The sequence below is a fragment of the Xenia sp. Carnegie-2017 genome, unplaced genomic scaffold (assembly GCF_021976095.1).
Source record: "Xenia sp. Carnegie-2017 unplaced genomic scaffold, XeniaSp_v1 HiC_scaffold_16, whole genome shotgun sequence".
NCBI lineage: Eukaryota > Metazoa > Cnidaria > Anthozoa > Malacalcyonacea > Xeniidae > Xenia > Xenia sp. Carnegie-2017.
In genome coordinates, this window is record NW_025813469.1 from 6230574 (window position 1) to 6255313 (window position 24740).

Sequence of the window (24740 nt, forward strand, 5' to 3'; positions counted from 1 at the left end):
AACAGACATTGCCTGATCTAAAATAAATTCACCATAAGACAAATTGAAAATTTTTTAAAGCATCTCGGTTCTTTCATAAATAAATAATGTTTCACGAAACACTTTTTTTGAAGACGGGGGGTAGGGATAGGTAGTAAAGCATTTTGGGGAGCTTAGATAAAGCTATTCGTAGTTTTAATTACTTTCCAATCTCACAGTTAATTTTTAACACCTCAGACCATAACACATCCTCTAGGTTTAATGTTTATATAAAGTGATCAATAGGCGTGTTACAACTCAAATACATAACATGGCATAAATGAGGTAAAGTTAGAGAGCAACATCCAACTGGAGGATGATGCCACTCCAGAAACTTCGTTTGAAAAGTTGCCTTTAAAAAAACACGACGAATATGTCAACTGAAATAAAAATTACGTAATGTTGTACTGAGGAGTCACTAGAGGGTGAACAAAGTACTCAATTATATTAAGGGGTGTGGGTAAAGACGGAAATATGGGGGTAAAGGAAACTGAACCCGTCGAGGTTTAATATCGCCACGCTACCACATAAATTTTTTCACTTTGGGGATTTTCGTCTGAATGTATTATTGACGTGTTTATTGCATTCAATGGCGAAGTAAATTGACCAATCAAAAACGACTTAATAAATGTTTGACATATGATATTCAAGAAAGTTTGGCTATTTTTAAAATTATATCAATTCCTTTCTTTTTTCCACAAAACTCTCAAAAATGACTTAAATGTTAGTGACGTTTTGAGACAATCACTATTTTCCAAATTAAATATAACTCTGATATTAAACTGTTGAAAACACAGATGAAGTCAGACCAGCTAAAATGAGTAATTTTATAAACTCAATACAATTACCTTTTCTGAAGCAAAGACTATATCACACATTGCGAGAAGGGAAAGACCAAATCCAGCTGCTGGACCGTTTACCGCAGCGATCAAAGGTTTAGGACACGTGACAAGCAGTTGTAGGTCGTATTTATTGCAGGTCTACACCACAATCTGAATAATCTGCACCTGTATGCATTTAACGGCATAAATGTGCCATTCAATGAACAAACCTAAAATCAGTACCATCATTAAAAACAATTGATATTTTCACAAGAACAATAAACATAAAGCAAGAGGCATATCATCATTTATCACAAAACCTTTTCTATTGATGATGTCGGCTATAACCAAACTTTTTATATCTTCGTTTGTAGCTACTTCATTCCTTTATATACGCAACTTCAAGCAAAGGGAAAGGGACCACTTCAATACCCCAGTTATATCATCACATAAAGAATGTTTAGTGCAGAGTTGATCTTCTGGGAGTATCAGTTGACCACCTTCAGGTGGGCTCATATAATAATGGGGCCCATCATCATTATATGAACAAACAACTGACATGCACAAAGAAACCAAACTACAAATAAACATTCTTGGCTATGAATCACCATGACACACGAGCAAGGAAAAACTAGTAAGAGTAATTGAAGTGAATGAGAGAGGTGGTAAAGGGACTTTCACAACTCCATCCATGTGGGATCTGCAATATGACAAAATATGAAATAATGATATGCAAAGTAACAATGCATCAGCAAATTTAATTTATTATGAAATCTCATGCATCTCTTTCATATTATATTACATTGACTCCAAAAGACTACAGTTCCTGCACTTAACACCATAAGATTAGAGTTCATGAACATAACTCCTGACTGTTATAGTCTATGCCCCTAAATCACAAATATTATAATGAATCCACCTAAATCACTAACACTATAACTTCCTGCACCTAACTCATAAGCACTATAATTCACACAATTAGCTTGCAAACACTATATTTCATGCACCTCACACTCAAAAACTATAGTTTATGTCCCACTCAAAAACTATAGTACCAATAATTAAATACAATAGATTTTTATGAGATGACTTTTATCACAATATCTTTTTAGATGTGTTCCTGACGCTAGTAAACGTGAAAATCAAGTTGTTGGTGATTATATCTGCTAAATATGATTGAAGAAAAACATCGAGCCAAGAATCATCTAAAGATATAGAAACATAATATAAACTTACTACATCGCTTTCAATTTCATTGATAATGGCTTCTTCACCAAACTTCAACGAACGAATTTTGACATTGCCTAAATGTAAAAGGAGTAATGTTGCAAAGGAAGCAAAACGAGAAATGTCCTACGTCAATATATCTCACATTCCAAATTTACTTTACACGTTTTTCTGCCAAAGCTGCGAGTCGCTTTTTCTTGTCTTCATCTCATCAAGCAAACATTAATTATAATTTTGAAAACAGCAATTCTTGGTTTTCATGTGTGTCTTAGGGGAATAACAAACAAAGAAAGGGCATCCACCATGTTGCCTAATAGCAAAGGGAATCCAATGATATTATTTTGTAAGGAGTCCATCAGCATGACGTACATGAAAACCACCAATAGTTTCCATAAACTAACAAATTCACAGTTTGAAAACGGATCGCTTTCTTCTATACCAATTGCATGTTAAAAGTTCATTGCCAATGGCTGCTTCATCAAACTAATTATAAAAAGTGTTATGTTCAAAGCAAGCAAAATGAGACATGTGGGAAGTCATTATCTCACAGTCCAATTTACTTTAATTTACATAGATATGATGCGAACTGTAGAGACAACGACACTTATCACTTTATCATAAGACATGTGTCTAATATAGACAAAAGAATCAGCCACCATGGGGTTGCTGCAAAACTGCAACGTCAATTTAAGTTTATTGCAAAACCAATCAAATTCTTTCATACTCATTACACTAGTTTAAATTCATAAGAAAATTGAAAATTTTCGATCCGTGCCATGCCTTAACAGCTTTCTCTAATCTTCCAAGTTGACTTTTTATAAGGCATTGATATGTGGTTAATCTCTTTTACCTCGAATTTTGTTGTAGATGGACAACTTTTCGCATAAGACAGAATATTTCACAATAAAAAAACCGTCTGTGAAAAACTATACTTTTAAAATTGTAGTTGTTCATTCTTATTTATGCAAGAGAAACCGCAAGTTATTAGTAGCCTTACAGATCTTCTTTCTCAATCAGTAAACCATAAATTTTCTTTTACTGCTCAAAATTTTTTTAAAAAAAAGGTGTGCAAACAGCAAGCAGTTTTAGATTATGTTCGTAAGCCATGAAAACCGCATGAAATTTTTGTGACTATCTATAAACATCTTCACACGTTTCTCAAAATCACATTCAGTTTCAGTTCCAAAATTTATATTTTTCTCGTAATTATAAAGCATTTTGTAAGTTGCTCTATTCATAACAGCTTAGCTTTCCGCTAATAAATAAGTGATAATGAGCAAAGTACATACAACATGTGGCTTTCAGCTTCGTAAACCTTATTCTTCGTTTGTGGCGTTGACAAAACTACAACGAGAATTTCTTCTTTTAAAGTACATATTATTACTCCATAAATCTATTTATTGAGTCTTAAATAATCGCAATGATTGTTGTACCTTGAAGCAATTGAATGAAAAGAGAGAGACTTGCGGCTGCGAGATGCCCCCTTGCTGCAAGTATTTGTCCTTTGTTGCATATTTCAAATGGTTTTGAATAAACGGAACTTTTAATGTACTGAACCAGCAGCTGGTGGAAATGTCGAAGAAAATCTTCCACCAATAATTAAATACAATAGATTTTTCTGAGATGACTTTTACCACAATATCTTTTTGGACGTGTTCCTGACGCTAGCAAACGTGAAAATCAAGTTGTTGGTGATTATATCTGCTAAATATGATTGAAGAAAAACATCGAGCCAAGAATCATCTAAAGATATAGAAACATAATATAAACTTACTACATCGCTTTCAATTTCATTGATAATGGCTTCTTCACCAAACTTCAACGAACGAATTTTGACATTGCCTAAATGTAAAAGGAGTAATGTTGCAAAGGAAGCAAAACGAGAAATGTCTGACGTCAATATATCTCACATTCCAAATTTACTTTACACGTTTTTCTGCCAAAGCTGCGAGTCACTCTTTCTTGTCTTCATCTCATCAAGCAAACATTAATTATAATTTTGAAAACAGCAATTCTTGGTTTTCATGTGTGTCTTAAGGGAATAACAAACAAAGAAAGGGCATCCACCATGTCGCCTAATAGCAAAGGGATCCAATGATATTATTTTGTAAGGAGTCCATCAGCATGACGTACATGAAAACCACCAATAGTTTCCATAAACTAACAAATTCACAGTTTGAAAACGGATCGCTTTCTTCTATACCAATTGCATGTTAAAAGTTCATTGCCAATGGCTGCTTCATCAAACTAATTATAAAAAGTGTTATGTTCAAAGCAAGCAAAATGAGACATGTGGGAAGTCATTATCTCACAGTCCAAATTTACTTTAATTTACATAGATATGATGCGAACTGTAGAGACAACGACACTTATCACTTTATTATAAAACACGTGTAATATAGACAAAAGAATCAGCCACCATGGGGTTGCTGCAAAACTGCAACGTCAATTTAGATTTATTGCAAAACCAATCAAATTCATTCATACTCATTACACTAGTTTAAATTCATAAGAAAAATTTAAAATTTTCGGTCCGTGCCATGCCTTAACAGCTTTCTCTAATCTTCCAAGTTGACTTTTTATAAGGCATTGATATGTGGTTAATCTCTTTTACCTCGAATTTTGTTGTAAATGGACAACTTTTCGCATAAGACAGAATATTTCACAATAAAAAAACCGTCTGTGAAAAACTATACTTTTAAAATTGTAGTTGTTCATTCCTATTTATGCAAGAGAAACCGCAAGTTATTAGTAGCCTTACAGATCTTCTTTCTCAATCAGTAAACCATAAATTTTCTTTTACTGCTCAACATTCTTTTTAAAAAAAAGGTGTGCGAACGGCAAGCAGTTTTAGATTATGTTCGTAAGCCATGAAAACCGCATGAAATCTTTGTGACTATCTATAAACATCTTCACACCTTTCTCAAAATCGCATTCAGTTTCAGTTCCAAAATTTATATTTTTCTCGTTATTATAAAGCATCTTGTAAGTTGCGCTATTCATAACAGCTTAGCTTTCCGCTAATAAATAAGTGATAACGAGCAAAGTACATACAACATGTGGCTTTCAACTTCGTAAACATTATTCTTCGTTTGTGGCGTTCACAAAACTACAACGAGAATTTCTTCTTTTAAAATATATATTATAACTCCATAAACCTATGTATTGAGGCTTAAATAATCGCAATGATTGTACTACCTTGAAGCAATTGAATGAAAATTGATGAGAGACTTGCGGCTTCTTGCGAGATGCAGGCCACTTGCTGCAGAGTGTTTGTCCTTTGTTGCATATTTCAAATGGTTTTGAATAAACGGAACTTTTAATGAACTGAACCAGCAGCTGGTGGAAATGTCGAAGAAAATCTTGATAAACCATTGAATAAATGGCTGGTCACGGTTAGAAGAGGTAGTCTATTGAATGGGTATGACTGGCAATTGTTCGAGATAAACCATTGAATAAATGGCTGGTTATGGTTAGAAGAGGTGGTCTATTGTTGGAGCATGATTTTCTAGTAGTTAACAACAAACCTTTGGGGTCAAAGCATTGTATTTATCAGGCCTGTTCATTGTGATTGTCCTCAAACCGCCATCAGGAGAGACAAGAATATTTTCAAACTCATTTGATGTATTAATGTCTTTGTTGGGTTGGCTGTTAATCTTGGGTTCTTGTCCTGAAGTTACATTTAAGAAATATTGAATAAATTTGCAATAACTAATTTGCAATAACTGTTTTGGACTAAACAGCCCAAAAGTGTAAGAGATTGAGTTCAAAGATATTTCATCTCCTTAATGAATGACTAAGGTGTTTCACTTGCACGTCAAAACTTTTCAACATTATTAAATTTTAATAACTGTAGACATATAACAAACATACTCCTGTAATGTTAAAACATTGTTAGTCAAAAATCTGTTCTATAGTTCAATGTTGAGAAGGACATGTACACAACAGGGAAATGATGTTTATACAGAATATTTTGCAGAAAAGCTTTGTGTTTATAATACACAGCAAAGTTAAAATCACCTAGTAAAGTCTCCACAAGTGCTATATACTGTTTTTGTGCATCTACCTAAAAGAAATGTTCAATTTAAAAGTATTCATTACATGCAATAGAAGTTTTTTTCAAAAGGCCTTAGGTATTTGATAGAGAATCAATGGTAACATTTGCATTTTTTTCCTGCATCACCAATACTAAGAATGTTAAGTACAAAATTTTACTCACCTAAATGTTAAGGAATTCTTTGTAAATACAAATAGGGGATATAATTCAGATTGCATGCTTGGAGAGAAACTATGTATATTAAAACCATTGAAAAGCACAGATTTACATGCAGATATTTTAGCTGTATGCTCCGGTAGGTGTATATGTACTCATAAATTCCTGAAGACCCACACACTCAGTTCTTAATTAACGGTGTGCTGTCAACTTTGCATAAAACAACTTTTTTACTGTAAATAATTTGATGACGATAGATTTTAGTAAGACTTGTGAGAGTGTTCAATAAAATTGTTGAAAGATACAGTCCTTTGGTGATGTTTGAAACTAGATACATATTGAATGCTCATTATAAGATAAGTGCAGCCTTTCTTAAACTAAATATTCACCTGTGATAAATCACCCAAATCGTTCCATGCATTCCATTTTGCCTTTCCAACAAAGTCCAAAGTCCCAGGCTTTGGTGTATTACATTTGCCTAAAGAACCCTGGAAATGTATATTGTTAATTGGGTTCGTCTTATTTTTAACTTTGATTGTATTGTATGGTGGGACTGTGAACAGTTATAATTGAAAAAAAATTGATTGTGCCTTTGCAAAAATGTGATTCAACTGAGATGATTCCTATTGTGCATTAAAAATGTAAAGTCACCATTTAATTTAATTGAAGAGCTTGTAGGTAGGAGATACAACAACTAATGTTCAAGCTTTATGTAAAAACCGGATACAATATCTTTATGAATCGTAAAATACCTGCTTAAAAGGGCGTACATCTATGACTTCAATTCATTCCCTGGATCTTGAGTTAAAGATCCCACTTTGTCTTTGCTTCTTTAAACTGGTGAGAGGTTGCAGAGAACTTCGAACCATCTTCGTAAAATGTTCAGGTTTAAATAACGTCGAGATAGATAGTTCACTATTGTCGCAGAATTCACTGAGTTCGTCCAGAAAATTGATCTGCACTCTGATTCGGTTTGTTTTATGGAGTTTATTAGCAATGAACAATCTACACAATCTCTTCGACTATTACAAATTTGAGTCTATTTATATGTTTACATTTCGTGACTTACGTGCACTATTACAACATGAATTAATTAAGAGAAAATACTTAGGAAGTGTTAAGTATATACACCCTAATTTAATTATAATTTTGGCACACATAAAACTCTGCATGGGAACTTATAAAATCTGGCATGCAATAAAAATATAAATGAAATATCCTAAATTATACAACACTCTCCCCTTGACTCACTCAGGAGTCAAGCATCGCTAACCTTCCACCTGGCGTCCAAAGCCGCCTTTCTCTTAGTCTTCTCCTTACATCCGCTAACTATATCCTCCTTAACAACCCTTCAACCTTACTCTCGTCTTTAACCTCAACTGGATATAAATGCTGAATCGCTCTATTCAACACCTGGCGACGACCGTTTGTCATCACGCAAACCCTTGCACCACGAACGACCTTATCCTTGCCACAAATCAATTCCTGAATCACACCTGTCTTCCACTCCCCCCTTTTCTTACCCTGCTCAAACACAATGACCACATCCCTGGCTTAATTATCGCCGACTGTTTGTCTGCCATCCCAACCTTATGAAATTCCCGAAGATTCGTGAGATACTCCCGTTTCCACCTGCTCCAAAAATGCTCCAGTATGGTACTTAAATGTTTGAATCGTGTCCTAGTGTTTGTTCTAGTCGAATCTTGTCCTAAATCATTAATTTTTGAGTCCTTGCTATCGGGTAATGTCACGATGCGCCTACCATAGACTAAATGTGCAGGAGTAAGTACTTCACTATTCACTTCCTCGTACTCATACGTTAAGGGTCTAGAATTCAAATTAGCTTCAACTTCAGCTAGAACAGTTGTCAGTTCGTCGAAAGTAAGTTTTGCATTGCCCAAAACTTTCCTTAAACAGACTTTCACTAGCCCTATCATCCTTTCGAAAACCCTCCCACCATGGGGCCCTCTCTAGGTTAAATCGCCACTCAATGTTCTTAGCGCTAAGGCAATTATCTACTTCTTCGCATTGAAATAAGTCGCGCAACGTCTTTTTTGCGGCTTTAAATGTTTTGGCGTTGTCAGAAACAATAAGTTTCGGTGTTCCAAACCTTGCAAAAAATCTTCTTAAACAGCGCAGAAATGTCGCTGCACTCAAATCGTGCACTAACTCTAAGTGAACCGCGCGTGTCACACAGCAGGTGAACAGCGCAATGTACACCTTGCTCATACTTGCCTTTGTTTTACGTACAAAGGTCCTGCAAAATCTACGCCTGAATTTTCAAATGGTGCGGCTCTCCTAACCCTAAACTCTGGTAACGCTGCTTGCTTTATTTGTGTACACGGCTTACTGTTCCATCGTTTACAAGCTACACATCCACCGCTCACTCTCTTAACTTCCTGTCTGCCCTTGGGTACCCAATACTTCGACCTCAGTTGCGCCAACGTGCTCCGAACTCCCCCATGCATAACAGATTCATGACACTGCCTAATCACTAGCTCTGTGAAATACTGTCTCCTAGGCAAAACAATCGGCTCTCTAGCTTCTGCCTCCAAATCTGATTCACCCAATCTTCCCGTACAATGCAGTATCCCGTTCATTTCTATCAGTCCGTACTGTCTTTCTAACTGCTTAAACTCGGGTTGCTCTCGTAACTCTAGCTGGGCTGACTTTATCCACTCGCATTCTCCATCATTCATTTCGCTCGCTTTTATTGGTCCGGTAAAAATTTCTAATCCTAGTCTTTTTTGTTTCAAATTATAGACGAATCTCTTCACCCACGCAGTAACTCTTAACAGCCGTGTAAGTGTGCTGTATTTACTTATGCTAATGACATTGCCAATTCCAAACAATGACCTTGCACTTATGATTAGGTTAACAACAAATGACCTTTTCTCTTCAACCTTGCTGTCTACTGTGGGAACTATCTCCTTCACCATAGGATAATGCCTTGGACTACCCCGCAACCAAGACGGTCCTGACCACCAAACCTCCGCGTTCTTTAACTCAGTCATCAAGACCCCTCGCGACCCTAAATCTGCAGGGTTTTCCTTACCTGGACAATGACTCCACTCTGTTTTTGAACTAAGCCTTAATATTTCGTCAACTCTATGCTGAACAAATTGCTTCCAATTGCCTGAGTTGACTATCCAATACAAAACAGTCATACTATCAGTCCAATACTTAACGCCCTCAAAATTATACTCTGACTCTAACGCTTTCCTGACTGCAGACATTAAATGAGCCAATATTCTAGCTGCCATTAATTCTAACCGCGGAATACTAAGTTCTTTCATCGGGGCTACTCTTGTTTTGCTGGCAATCAACTTAACACGAACATCGTTACCGTTCAAAACTACTAGATACACAACCGCACAATAAGCTCGCTTTGACGCATCCCCAAATCCATGCAAAAAATATCTCTGCTTTGATTCTGAGCCAGATGTGTCAGTCACGCCGCTCGAGTACCTGCCTATTGAAACACTCTTTACCTCCTTTAGATCTCTCAACCACTTCTCCCACTTCTCTTTCACACTTTTAGGCAATGTATCGTCCCAATCCACGCCACTGTAACAAATATCTTGAAAGAGAATTTTAGCTTTAACAATCGTAGGACTCAAGAGCCCTAATGGATCGAAGATACAAGCTAACAGACTCAACACATTTCTCTTCGTCGGTTCCGTGTTTTCCGCTTTCGCACTCAAATTTTCGAAATCGAATATTATTACGTCCCCGACGCTATCCCATTCCAACCCTAATACTTTACCAAATTGACCCTGTACTTGAGCAAGCGTGGTTTTCGCATACGTTTGCTCATCAACGCAACTACTTTCCACGTCACGCACATCTTCTTCAATTTGCGATCTTAACGCACTATCATTAGTCCGCCATTTGCGTAACTTAAATCCGCCTTCATTCATGCGTTCGTTGGCCTTACGATATAGCTGATACGCTCGCTCTGTACTAGATTCACCGCTGGCAAGATCGTCCACGTAAAAGCTTTTAGCAGTTTTTCTGAAAATTCCCTATCGCACTGTAAATATTTGCTAATATGATGCCTTAACGTCGAATTAAGCAAAATGGTGACGAATTCACCCCAAATACGACTCTACAAAACGGTAAACTACAAGATTCAAATTGTTGCGCAGTACATCATCTACCCACAAAAACCTTAGGCTATCTCGATCCCTTTCGTGCACTTCAATGTTTAGGAAGGCCTTCTCTATGTCCGCTATTAGCGCTATTCTTTGCTCACGGAACCTAAGCAGAATATCAAACAAAAGTGGATTAAGTGAAGGTCCGATATGCAAACAATCATTCAAAGAGACACTTGACTTGAGTACTTTAGCGCTTGCGTCATAAACCACTCTAACCTTTGTCGTCTTGGCATCCTTTCGCACGACAGCTTGATGAGGCATGTAATGTATTTTGGCATGAGAATTAATCACACTATCTTTTCCTACCCTCTCTATGATGCCTAACTCTTCTTGGGCCTTAATGATAGTGTCATATTCCTTCAGTAATTCTGGGTTCTTACCTAGTCGTCTGATTTGTCCCTTCATTCTCTTAAGACTTAAGTCATAGTTAGTAGGTAAAGGATCGTGACCCTCCCTCCAGGGCAACCCCACTGAATAACGCGTACCGTCAAAACTAAGATCGTTTATGACCGATTCATGCACATCACTTACTTTGTCCTTAATTCCTAGGCTTTCTAAATCCCAAAAGTTTTCTACGTTGATACAAGTTTTATTAGCGGAGCAAAAATTTACCTGAGCAGTGGCGGGTTGATTCTTATCCGTGCTTCCAACCGGCCCTGAAACTACCCATCCAAGCACCGTCTCGATAGCCACAGGCTCCCCCTGCTTCCCTCGCATAATACGACCTTTCTGCAACGACCACAAGTAATCCGCACCCACGAGTACGTTTACCTCCAATTCCTCATTTACCTTACAAACATCAGACAACCACAACCCCTTCAAATGTTCAAAGTTATTTCGAACCACCTCCAAATGTTGATTACTAATTACTGATATTTCTGGTACAACATATGCCTCGATAGATACGACTTCACCACCCGACAACGAACTCAAATCCAATCGCACAACCCTTCTCAACTCGTTCTCTAAAGCCCTTTTCCCAAACGTTCCTATTCTCAGATTTTCTTCACGAACGACTTTACATCCCAACGCTTTAGCCGTCCTTTCAGTAACAAATGATCTCTGACTCCCAGAATCCAACAAAACCCTTACTCGTCCCGACTTACTACCAACCAGTTTTGCTTGTGCAGTTTGCAAAGCAACATTGCATCCTGCTTTTCACAACTATTCTTAGGACTTACAAATAGAGTATTACTACTATTGGCATCTACATTCCCAACCTCCCTTGTCCAACAGTTCCCTGGGGCTTACTTTCCTTTCCCGAATCACACAGAGCCTTGTGGTGATTCTTCTTACATATACTACATTTAATATTGTTGTCACAGTCACGAGCCTTGTGGCCCTTTTCCAAACAAATATAACAACGACCGTATTTCTTAATAATATTCTTACGTTCCTCAATTGACTTGATCTTCTCACATTCTTCATGCCGATGACATCCCAGGCAGAATGCGCAACGAACCGGTCCCGATTTTGTCAGGAGGGCGCTTGCTGTTTTCGTATCGTTCCGCCTGGCTCCATTTGACGACTTCTCAGGATCACCATGCCGTTCTCGTTGCTCTCTCTGAACTCGATGCTCTTCTCGCAGCTCAACTTCGCACTTTAACGCTCTTAACATATCGTCCATATCCCACTGATGGAAGTTTTCGCCTCTCGTGATCAACAATCGAATCGATTCCGGTATCAAGTTCAAAACGTAAGGTACCACGATTGATGAATACGTAGCGCTGTCCACTCCCAATGCATCCAAACCTCGATGATGTGCTTCGACACTATCACACAAGTGACGAAGAGACGTAATATCTCTCGGATCTTTCACTCTATCTAAGTTCAAAAGTTTTGCATGTGCGCTCGTTGGACCGATTCTGGCTTCCCATAGCGTTCCTTCAACGCGTCTATTGCAGCGTTGTAGTTCGCCGAAGTCAAAGAATATCCCGCGATACATGACTTCGCTGGTTCGCCTAAGAGTCCCCGAAGATAATTGAATTTGTCAACGTCGGACAAACTTCCATTTCCGTGAATGGCGCTTTCGAAGGAATCCCAAAACTCCTGCCATTCGCAAACATTTCCATTGAACCGCTTAACGTGCAGCTTTGGCAATTTTGCGCAAACTGTTCTATTGGTCACCGACGCTCCTCCGTCAGACCTTAACGAACTGTTCATTCTATTTTCCGAAGCGCAATTGCCGTCAATCTTTTGGCGAAGCTTCCTCGCCATCGACTTTGCTTCAGAACTTATTCTTCCAGCTTCCTCGACTTCGCTGACAATGTCAAGTTCTGACGCTTCTTCGTCCCCAGCAATCAAGTTAAGGATGTCTTCATCCAGTTTTTGGAGCATAGCGACTGTCTCCAAGATTTTGTCGCGTTGCTGTTCCGCGTCATTCTTTCTTCGTTCATCGAATGCGTCGACTAAGCCTGCTGCCGACGCCACAACTTTCGTCAGGTAACCGCGATGACCTGCTCGTACTCTTTTCTTTCTTGCTAACTCCTCCATACTATCCGGCTCGAAGGACCACTTGTCGCAGAATTCACTGAGTTCGTCCAGAAAATTGATCTGCACTCTGATTCGGTTTGTTTTATGGAGTTTATTAGCAATGAACAATCTACACAATCTCTTCGACTATTACAAATTTGAGTCTATTTATATGTTTACATTTCGTGACTTACGTGCACTATTACAACATGAATTAATTAAGAGAGAAAATACTTAGGAAGTGTTAAGTATATACACCCTAATTTAATTATAATTTTGGCATACATAAAACTCTGCATGCGAACTTATAAAATCTGGCATGCAATAAAAAATATAAATGAAATATCCTAAATTATACAACAACTATACCACGACGAAAAATTGCATGTGATTTACAAACTCTTGGCGTCACGTTCATTTGCTATAATAAAATTGACAATAAATATTTTTTCATTATTGATTGAACTTTCGACGAATAAGAAAATTGACATCTAGAAATGACATGAATGAAAGGCAAAAGTAAATCAAACATGTGACTATTTTTGACCAATGACATTAGGATGTTGATAGGGGTTACAATGGATGATAGTGGATAATTATGGACATGCTTTCAAAATGGCGTATGCTAAACAATTTTATTTTCAGTCAACTTGGAGCACACTTAATCATTTTATGGCAAGAATAGGTAAATGTTGGCTGAACTGTATAAAATAAGGCGTTCGGAAGCGTAGAAAAGGACTTGAGGCATATACAAGACAACTATCTTCACGTAGCAGACTGACATTTGTGGTGAATTCACTGAATTGTTCTGGAAGCTTAAAGTTATTGGTTGTTATTCTGGCTATGTGAATCCAATCTATCTGCATGAGTTCTATCATGATTTTAAACAGCAAATCGATGCGTTACGTATGAGTTGTATCGACCTGCTTACTACACAGTCAACACTTCACCAATTTGGAATTTGAAACATTTTGGTGATGAGAATTTTATACCGACGTAGAGGCGCGGATCCAGCTCCTTAGCTGACCGATGCATTGCGAGCGCCGAAGGCGCGAGCCACCGCTAGGGGGGTCTGGGGGCATGCTCCCCCAGAAAATTTTTGAATTTTCACTATCCGAGAAGCATTTTCCAGCGATTTGGGAAAGGTGACAGAAAAATCTTAAGCGTAAATTTTATCGAAAAAATAACATGAGCCGTCTTTTGTTAGATAACAGCATTGATAAAAGCAATGTTCAAAGGTGGTCTTCCAACGGTAAAAAAGATGAAAAGTTTAATGAAAGCAATGTTCAAAGATGGTCTTCTTCTAACGGCAGCAAAGATGACAACAATTATAAAAGCAATGTTGAAAGATCGTCTTCTTCCAACCACAGCAAAGATGAAATGTTTAAGAAAATCAATGTTTAAACGTGGTCTTCGTCCTCTCAATAACGGCTGAAAACAAGATAACTCTCAAAGAAAATGTAGGTTGTTTATCAGCATTAAGAATTTCTCATGGAGCTCATCGTCAAGCATCTGTTTCTTTATCCTCCAGGATATCAAGAAATTGCATCCTCGTTGGGTTTTGTCTAGCAAAGGTATTAATCACTTCTTCGACATCACACTTAATATCATCATTAATATGCATTTGGGCTAATCCATTTAACCTTTCGTTGATCATTGTGCTACGTAACCAAGTTTTCATTCGACGAAGGGCAGAAACGGATCTTTCACACTCACATTTTAATGTAATCCATACAATACATAAACTAAAATGCAACTAAAATCGCACCTAACCCTGCATATTACAGTTTGTATTATATTACATATGAATACAAGTATAAGTGCTGCATAAGTAATATGACATCGTGTATATTTTTTGATGATTGTTCGTCGTTATCTACACGACTACACTCTGAGTCTGAAATGAGTACACTATTTACATTTAAAACATGCAAGCATAAAGGTAAATTTACTTACTTTAAAGCTCTTAGTTCTCCACTTTGCCAATGAACTGTCAAGTGCTTAGGTATTAACATTTCACTTGACATATCTCTCCCATTTTACCCTTTGAAAGGGATTCCAAGGAGAGGATTTTGAAATAAAAGTAGCAGCTCTCGTTTCATAGGTTCGACGCACTCCATTAATATCAAATGACTTCTCTTCTCGAAGCAGAGTACACAGATCGTGTTTGATATTCTCGACAGCCATGACTTCGATCGATGATTGCGAGTTATATCAAGTGATCAAATAACAATGCATTCAACTTTGAAGTTCAAAGTTGAATGCATCGGTGCCATGTGCCCACAATCACAAAATTATGGAAAATGCATCGCTCAGCGGCAAAATCTACCGTGACGTGAGGCCCTAAAACAATGGTTTTGCTGATGTCACAGTAGATTTCACGCGGAAAAGGACTCGGGACCGATGCATCGCAAATCTACTGTGACGTGGCGATGCCTCTTCCATCTACCGTGACGTGCTGGCAGAATACTATTAAATTACTTACTAATTATGTATTCACGACAAAATTTCGCTAAATTTTATCGACTTTTCTTTCGCTATTTGTGTCATGGAATACGACAAAATTATCGGAGAACACAAATGTTATTTCTAGAACAAATTTTAGCTTAAAACTGCTAAATCTATAAGTTAACTAAACAATATATCACTGTCAAATGTGCGTTTTAAATAATTCGAAAATAATATTTGCTGTTTATTTCATTAAAATGCAAACTCGCAGATTTTAATATCTAAATATTTTGACCGATGCATTCGCATCGGTTGCATCGGTCTAGATCCGCCCCTGCGGCGACGTATCCCTGCGATAAAAAGACTCATAGAGTCCTTAAGCGGTGACATCACGTTTCCATGGTGCTAAAAATCTCAGTTCTAAACAATAGACCATTCGATTAAAAATGGAGACATTATCCATCGCTTCGCTTTTTTCTTTCTTCTCAGAAGAAAGAAAATCTATAAAAAAGGGGGAAAACCACTTTAAGTCAGATCACATTGAAGCATTTACTTACCAGAAGGGTGTTTTACGAGGAGAAGTACATGCAAGCATGAAAAAAAAGTCTTATAAAGTGACGGTGAGTTGTGTTTGCATCATCAATCTTTTACTAGTAGCATCTTGCCGGAAAAACCGTTTCTATTTGCCGAACTAAATGCCATTAATCTTGACATCTTGCAGATTTATTTGGATGAAGAACATGAAATCAAATCAACCGAGTGTGAATGTCCAATAGGCGTGTTTAAATGCAGTCACGCAGCAGCCCTCTTTATTCACGGTATTCACAATCTGAGCCGAACCGACGTCGAATGCCAGTGGCGGAAACGAAAGTGAAATACATCGCTTTCAACTCAAGCAGTCACAGAAATGTTCCCCCCGCCTAAAAGGTATTCTGCTCTGTCGAGAAAGCCTACACAAGCTGACCGTTGCGCGTTGTACGAAGACCTGAAGGAATATGGGCGGTTTATGGGGCTCTGCTGGCTAATCAGCCCTGAGCCACCTATTGCTAACCAGCTTCCTTTTCCAACCATAGAAGAAATTATTTTCTCTGACGAGTTTCTTCAAGCCACTGGGCGTCAGGAGCAGCTGGACTGTTTGGTTCGCCTTTCCAGATTACAAGAAACGGACATTTTAAGGGTTAGCGAATTAACTGCTGGCCAGCGAGACAACCCGGCCTGGTTTTTGGCGAGAAGGGGCCGCCTTACAGCCAGTAACTTCGGCTCTGTCCTAAAGACAAAGAGGATCACTCCTTCACTTATTAAACATCTTCTCGGAGAGTACGACCTATCAAGGGTAAAGGCAGTGCAATGGGGAGTAACTAATGAAGAGGAAGCCATCAAAGCATTCACCCTGAAAACAGGGTTGGCAGTGAAAGGAACTGGAATCTGGTTTCATTCATCTGGAATTCTTGGTGCATCTCCAGATGGTATCATTGATGAAGGAACTATTCTTGAGGTGAAGTGTCCGTACACAGAACGGAACCTAACAGTAGCAGAGGCAGTGGAGTCAGCAACATTTTGCCTTGAAAAATGTACAAGTGGACAGGGCTACGCCTTGAAAAAGGACCATGTTTATTGGCACCAGATCCAGGGAGAATTGTACTTCTCACGTAGGAGGTTTTGTTATTTTGTGGTATGGACCACAAAGGATATAGCTATTGTAAAAATAGAAAGAGATGAAGAATGGGTGGCAAACATTCCTGTCTTGACCCAATTCTATTTTGATAATATATTCCCTAGAATAGTGGAAGGAGAATTGTAATTTGCTAATTATGGATAAATATTGTAATCCCTAGGAGGTAAAATCATCCCTTTACTGTTATATTAGTATGACACCCCCCCCCAAACAGCTGTATTTTCTTCTAAGTAAGCCTCAGTCTACAAATTATTTTATTTCTGTTTGAACAACAATAATTATTAAAAAACTGTCCAATGTAGTCTTCAAGCATAAGACTACTCAAAAAACCATATTTTCACATCCCTCTTTGATGAGAGGAAATTGCAAATTTACAAGTGCTGCACATAACTGAAACAAAATGTCAGCATAGCAGCGCAAATATGTAGGATTGAAGCCTAAAATTTTGAATTCTTTCAGCCTAGCATTGGCTCTTTCCACATGAATCCGTGCTTTAGCTATGGCTTTTGTTTTCTTGACCTCACTCTCTGTGAAAGTTCCATTATTAAGAAAAGGTGGGATATTGACACAGACACCATGTGGTACAACATCCTGGATAAGGAAAACCTTGTCTGCCAGAATCATATCTCCAGCTGTCAAGTGATTAAGGAGTCCAGACTATTGCACAATGGCCTTGTCTGAAATAGAGCCTGGATACAGCCAACTGACATAAGTAATGACTCCATTGGGTGCAACACCAACTATTACCTTAAAGGAATTCATTCCTCTGTATGATGAATAGGTTGCATTTTGCTGACTCATCAATCCCGGTGCAGCAACCTCAATATCTGTGCAGTCTATAACAATCCGACAGGATTCAAATTGCCTGAAAGAGGAGGTGCAGAGATCTTGTTTTTCCGGGATGAAATCGACGTCATTAGGTCGTCAAACAAAATTTCATGCAAAACATGAGTGAATGTTATAACGATGTTAGAAATTGTGGCCACACTACAATGAAACAATTGGGCTAGGTGAAGCTGTGTGTAGTTCTGTCGAAGTTTCATTAAAGTGATGAAAATTTGATCCTCAAAATTGATAGATTCTACCTTCCATTCAGCAAAATAGTTCACGCTATCTTTAAATCTAAGAGCATGCTTTACAACAATATTAAAGACTTCTTTGGTTGGAAGACCTGTCTCCATTCGTATTACATCTTCCCCAAGCGCAGACACAGTGTACTTGTTCCTCTTATACTGGACAGTTTGGTTAAGTTCCTTTAGCTCCCTGTTGGCAAAGTCAAGCTCTGCTTCCAGGATAATCTCCTGTGTTGTTTGCAGGTTTTCTTCTGTGTCAGCTACTAATGGCTGTTCATTTTTTCGGGCAAATTCTATCATCTGTGAAACAGACTCTACCTTTGATTCAGCGTTCAAACACTTCAGGACCATTGGCTTTCTGGCCATTCCTAAAATGGCAGCTACATACTCTTGAGTACTTGCTGGGCTCTCGATCTTCTCTTCTGTTAATAAAAAAACAACCGATTTAGTGATTCTGTTGTCAACAACATAGCCGTTCCACAACCAACGAAGGCAAAATCGCGAAGCGACGCGAAACATTTCGTGAATCGATCAAGCACGTTACATAGCAGATCTACATTGGTTTTAAATGTATCTAAATTCCAAAAACACGATGAAGCACTCAGATTTAAAGTTTTGGCTACGGAAAATACAAAGCGACCGTTAAAAAGACAACTAGCTGAAGCTTCTATAATTCAGTACTCGATGATTCTCCTCATGTCCTGATGTCAACTCTTCACCTGAATAGAGTCCGTAAATCTCACTTAAAATCACGTAATTCATCAAATTCTTAGCGATTAAGGAATACTTTTTGAATATCAGTTCATACCTTATGAGTCGAATCCATCTCTTGTACTCTTCGTTCTGCTTTGTAGCGCTTGGAAAAGCGAAGAACTGGCAAGTGTTGCCCTCCGACGAATGGCGACCATTGAGCTCTATAAAACCTGGAGGGGCAAAGGGGCCTGGACCCCGTGGTCAAAAACATGGCGGTAATGGCGGATTTTGGTGGTCAAAACTTCCACTTTAAAAATTTTTTTCAATATTCACTCCCTCCTGATTTCTAATACTGTTTGTATGAACGAAAACAAGTGAGAAAAAAACAATTACGATACCGACAGCATATCATGTGAAAATAATGCTTCAGCATTGCGTGAAAAACACAGTACAGACACACATCAAAATAAAGAAGATCGACGGTAGAGAAACGCATATTTTGGATGTAACATTTAAGTTATTTTATGACATTTTAGCCTTTTAAAAGTGAAAATCAAACGGCATTCTTTACTAGACCTGTCAATCTCGTCAAACTTATACATTATTTCATGCTTTTGTGTGTTTGACTGTTTGTAAACAGTTTGGTGCACCTATTTTTCTTGCTTCAAATGGATAAATCTGTGTAAAATGCTCCTAAGGAAGCGAGAAAATGTTTGCTTCAGTCCTACGACATAAGTCAACTGAAAGTTTACCATGGATAAGTATCATAAGTGTATTGTCATTACCTGATAAATCTACTGAAAACTCATAAAGAAAGTATGTTGAACTAGAAGAGCTACAAAAAGAAAAAATTCAAAACACCATGACACTGTTGCTTGGTAATTTGTATTTTGTAAACAGCTTGGCAGAATCTTGGATCTATTACTGAACAGAACTACATTAATTTTCCATTGAAATTACAAACTTGGAAACTAAAGTGCATTGGTTTCTCTGACAAAAACACTGTCTATTGCTGCATGAAGGCAAAATAGTTATTTGACAGTGTAGGTGAAGAAATTTATCAAGTTCTATAGATATTATTGTGCATTACTTACAGTTTTTGAATTGTGTAATATATGTCATGAACAAGATATAATTTTTCAAAATGCTAACCCCTTCGAGCACTACTACTCTTCTGTTTTGCTTAAACAACTTACAGCTACCAATACTAATTATTTATATGTACAAACTAACATTTGGGAATTAAATGATAAACAACTTGTTAAATCTTTGTATTTTACATCAAGCCTTTGAATTAGTTCCTTTTATCTCTTGGTAAAAAAATATTAATGAAAGACTTACAAATCAAGTTTCTCGAAAATAGTATTTTGTACAAAGAAACTAAATAATTGGAAAGGTCACATGTTGAAGACAGACTTTGCTTCTTTGACTAGGTTGCTTGACCATGAGCAAATTTAAATTTGTTTACAATTTGTTTAAAGAATTCTTTTTATTGATTTCTACTAATTCTTCATAAGACACAAAGAATTTCTTTGCCATCTATTTTTGCTTCTTCTACATTCAACTTCATTGTAACCAATGCATCCGATGTGAATTTGTGGATCACCTGGAATCATACCAAGTATGGATTTGATGAGATGAGACAATAATATGTTTAATTTTTCATGCATATTAATGATATAATCATAAGCTACTGTTGAACAAAAATTTCAAGGTAGAAACAAATCTTAGCACATTGTTCAACACACTACTTTTATCTTGGTTTTGAAGTAGTAACCTGTTTACTATAACAATAAATACTTCATTTACAGAAACGCTAAGTAGTACTTTAAAATTGTTTGCATAAATCCAACTTTCCAATCCCATTATAATTGTCTACACTATACAGTCAGTCAAATTGAGCAGGCAAACAGTTTAATAGTTATTTTTATTATACAACATATACCATAGTTCTCATTAATTTTGCATGGCACTGCATTCAATTTCAACACAACTCTGTTGTAAACTTTCCCTTCATCTTTTCAAAAAACATGAACAAATTATGCCCCATTTTGGGAGGTAAACTCAATTCAAATCAGGAGAGTTTAGCTTGATGCCTTGATCATGATACAAGATGGATGCAAAACTCGATAAAAATTGACAGCTTCGCCACGTCTGGCGAGCGATTAAGTGAAGAACAAACAAGACTGGACCAAAATAACTTTAAATTAAAACTTAGTAGTAGAAACACTCTTCAAGTATCGTGTTAAAAACAAAATAGTAAAACTAATACTGTGCTACTTACCGGAGTCAAGAAATGTTCCCTTTCTGTCGCTATTTCAGCATCCGCAAACCAAAAGTTGGCAGTTTAATAAATAAAGTTTTAAAAAAGTGTTTATGTTAGGAAAATAAATAGTTTTGATATTTTCTATACTCGCTATCGTGGTGGTCAAATCAGGGTGGGCGACAAAAATTTTATTTCATGAGCCCGCGTCTCTCCGCTGACTTTGACCACCAAAATCCGCCATGTTTTTGACCACGCGGCCGCGCGCTAATAATTTATACTAATTTTGTTGACGTTTCCCCTCCAGTTATTATAGAACTCAATGATGGCGACATGTAGGAGCAAAACAGTAAATCATTTTGCCCGTTTGACCCGCGTCCTTTACACTTCTTAAACAAAAGTTGATCCCTTGGATGACCCTTTAACCATTCCTGTTTTTTTTATTGTCTTTTGTGGGATTACACTGGATAATTAAAGCTTTAGACATTCAAAACAAAAGAAGCGTGTCCAAAGCGCTCGCATAAGACATTTTGTTTAGAACTGCATTTTTTAGCTCCATGGTAACGTGACGTCACACTTAAGGACTCTATAAGAAAAACTGTTTTGTTCAGAGTAAGGTAAAAATATTTTACTCGCTGATTGCCTAAATATTCTTTGAGTATTTAAAACTGGCTCATGTAAGACCATACATGTATGTAGTTAATGGGATCTAAATTTTAGCTAGCTTCTGCAATATTATTATAAGTAAAACGATGCACGGTAGTGAGGTATAACTTAGTGATTAAATGTACTCGAAAGCCGAGGGAGATTTTGTAGTAGAAATCACAGGACTTGTAGCAACGAGGGACTTTAGCTAACCTGCCAGTGCTTTCAAGTGCATTCGATTGCCAAAATGTTTTAGTCAGTGCTTCACACACTGTTTATAAATTTGAATCTGCAGCTATTATTACCTAAGTGAAGATCTATTGATTGTCATGCTTTATTTTATCTTCATGTTTTTTTATATTTTCACCATCATAAGTTGAACATTTGAGTTACCTCGCATGAGAGTCGTTTTTACTTAAAATATGTTCTTTAACAATTTTGGTTCATCATTTTTATTGTTTTCTTGTTATTGATTTTATTTAGTATTTGTTAATATTGCAACTAAAATATTAACTCGTTTCAGTCTCCGCTTGCTGAAATCAAGATGGCTTCTAACCTTGAGCATTTCAAACATTACAACTCAATGGTTGAAACCAATGAACTATTTAATCAAGTTACATTTGTTTCATTGTGTGCAATTCCTCTTTATGGATATCAAAGGTATAGACAGTTATTCAAGAATGAAATAAAATATAGAATGTTTTCATTTGTTGATTTGACATATAGATTGGTTTGTTTACCTCCCAAAAAAGGGAGGCAATTTGTTTACAGCAAACATAAATGCAGTCTTTACAATGGTTTTTAGTTGTCTTGTCAGAAATATCGAAAATGTTTAATGATTGATAATATTTTTAATTGTTTAACTAAATGAGTTTGTTTTATACTTCATTAGAAACTGATGGAAGCTTTGAATAAGTTTGGTCGAAAACGGCAGATAAATCCTGGGGATGGGGGATGAAGCTTTCTATGTTTATAGATGTACACCATTGTGAATTTATAATTTCATTGCTATCACAATTTAGAGATTAATATAAAAATTTTTGATGCTATGAGACGGTCTCATCAATGTACAACAATGGAACTGGATTTCCAACTTCTTGAGAGATTCAACCTCACTTACGCTACGTAAGTTTTGCCAGTAAGCTTTTCGTTGAATAATCTCACTACAGCCTTGTTACTTAATTCATTTAACCAACAGTGACATGATTATTTGTTTCTATAGAAACCTATTGTTATATATTTATATGCTTATATATACTATATACTTATATACAGCCTGTAACATTGCTGAACACTGAAAGTCCCACCTGCATTCAAACTTGCCCGCAAACAAACCCACCCACATATAAGTATATAGTTACATTTAATACTGTAATGTTAACAGATAATTGCAATATAATAGTTAATAGTCCATGCATGTTTCCCTGTGCATCCCCCATGTAAATATCATTGATAATGGCTCACAAACATATGTAAGCCTGTGTATTATAGTCAGAAGATTACGGTACAGTTTAAGTTTCCATGAAATTGTAGATCTTTACAAATTGTAACAATTTAGTAATTTATCAATATTCTATTACTCTATTGACAGTGGTGAAGGAGATGAAAAATTACATCCTGTTATTTTTCATCGAGCTATTCTAGGTTCAGCTGAAAAATGATTGCTATTCTTACCGAAAGCTTTGGTGGAAAATGGTGAGTGTTTTCTTGGCTCATGCCAGAGCTTAAAGCAAATGAAATGTCCTTAAAATGTTAAATTAAAATGATACAAAGTTTCTTAATTGTTTGGAAATTTTTTATCATTTTTACTTTACTTTACTTTATTTCAAAATTTTGACGCACTGCATTTTCTGTTATTTTCTAGGATATTTTATCGCCTTCTCCCCGTCAAGTTATAGTAATTCCTGTCAGTAGTAAATATGATGATTATGCCGAACAGGTAAATTTAATTTAGTAAGCCTTAGATAGAACTTGCACAGGCTAATGCAAACTCAGCTGTGGACAAATTGTTGCTATTTTATGAATTGGAATTTTTTTGTCCTTTTTTTTTATTGACATTTTGGTCATGTTTACATTCAAAAAAAGCTCCATGCAGCTGGTTATCGTGTTGATACAGACTTGGATCACGGATCAACACTAAATAAGAAAGTTCGCAATGCACAACTTCCACAGTACAACCTCATTCTAGGTATGAATAAGTCTTTTTAAATTATTTTTTATTTACTGTACAAATAAATAGAAATTTAAAAGGTTTGGAACCACTGTTGGTGTTCAGAGTTTACTGACGTTTCCACAACATTAGTCAGGTTCGCCGTATTTGTTCTCTAGACGTCATGACAGAGAGGGAAATATGTGGATGTTTTAGTTTGTGTGGTATACTTATTAATTGTTCGCTTGTAAGCCGTTTATAAGGTGCTGATATTTGTATTCTGTTCAATGATTTTTGTTTTGAGTTTGTTACCCTACTTTCTAACGTAAGTCGTTGTCTATAGTCAGTGCTGTTTGTAATGTTGTGCATTGTGATGCTCACTTGTCAGTACTCGTTGTTCTTGGTAGTCAGTTGATGTGCGAGTTGTAAAATGTAAGGTATTATCGTTTGCTGTTGTTGGATTGTTTGTTGTTTGTGTTTTTGTTTGTTTGTTTTGTGTTCATTGTCTTTTTAAGTGTTGTCTATTTTAAAAAGCAAAATAGATGTTCATTTTATTACTAAATGCGATTGGTGAAAAAGAGACGGTCTCAGACACGGTCAACGTCAGAACACGTGACAACAAAGTACTCGGTGAAAAGTTGGTCATGGCCGTGATCGAACGCTTGCGAGATTTAGTCAGCTCACGAAGTCTGACAAGCGAAGATTTTTGAAGTAAATCAACATTTTTATGGTAAAGATAAAATGAAGTTACTCACAAAAATAAATTTGAATGTAAATCCCATGATGCGTCGCAATTATAGAAAATTAGGTACGCGTACATGCTACTGGTCACTGGCAGACTGGCGGCAGTGGTCACTGGTACTTTATCAGTGGTCCTAATATTGAT

At 36.8% G+C, this 24740-nt stretch overlaps 1 protein-coding gene, 1 long non-coding RNA gene and 3 pseudogenes across 2 annotated transcripts; 2 read left to right on the forward strand and 3 right to left on the reverse strand.

Moving 5' to 3' along the window:
* On the reverse strand, positions 1 to 2278 carry LOC124437721. Its single transcript, XR_006945827.1, has 3 exons — positions 2212 to 2278; positions 2076 to 2143; positions 1 to 12 (listed from the first exon to the last, which is right to left on the reverse strand). It is a non-coding gene; the product is annotated as an uncharacterized LOC124437721 (long non-coding RNA).
* A 1011-nt stretch (positions 2279 to 3289) lies between these two features.
* LOC124435918 lies at positions 3290 to 12929 on the reverse strand. Its single transcript, XM_046985848.1, has 11 exons — positions 12380 to 12929; positions 11688 to 12260; positions 10450 to 11587; positions 8515 to 10293; positions 7869 to 8106; positions 7641 to 7803; positions 6669 to 6832; positions 6087 to 6132; positions 5594 to 5736; positions 5265 to 5428; positions 3290 to 3410 (listed from the first exon to the last, which is right to left on the reverse strand). Exons 1-11 carry the CDS (start codon positions 12927 to 12929, stop codon positions 3383 to 3385), a joined length of 4986 nt encoding a protein of 1661 aa, XP_046841804.1. The 3' UTR covers positions 3290 to 3382.
* A 2800-nt stretch (positions 12930 to 15729) lies between these two features.
* On the forward strand, positions 15730 to 17262 carry LOC124437681 (annotated as a pseudogene).
* On the reverse strand, positions 17263 to 21634 carry LOC124437680 (annotated as a pseudogene).
* A 1086-nt stretch (positions 21635 to 22720) lies between these two features.
* Positions 22721 to 24635, forward strand: LOC124437694 (annotated as a pseudogene).
* Positions 24636 to 24740: the final 105 nt, after the last annotated feature.

Coding starts and splice junctions, on each gene's coding strand:
- LOC124435918 (XM_046985848.1), bottom strand. CDS start 12,929: ATGGAGGAGTTAGCAAGAAAGAAAAGAGTACGAGCAGGTCATCGCGGT. Junction 7,804..7,868: donor ATCTTCGGGAATTTCATAAG/GTTGGGATGGCA, acceptor GTGTTTGAGCAG/GGTAAGAAAAGGGGGGAGTG. Junction 6,833..7,640: donor AGTTGAGGTTAAAGACGAGA/GTAAGGTTGAAG, acceptor AACTGTTCACAG/TCCCACCATACAATACAATC.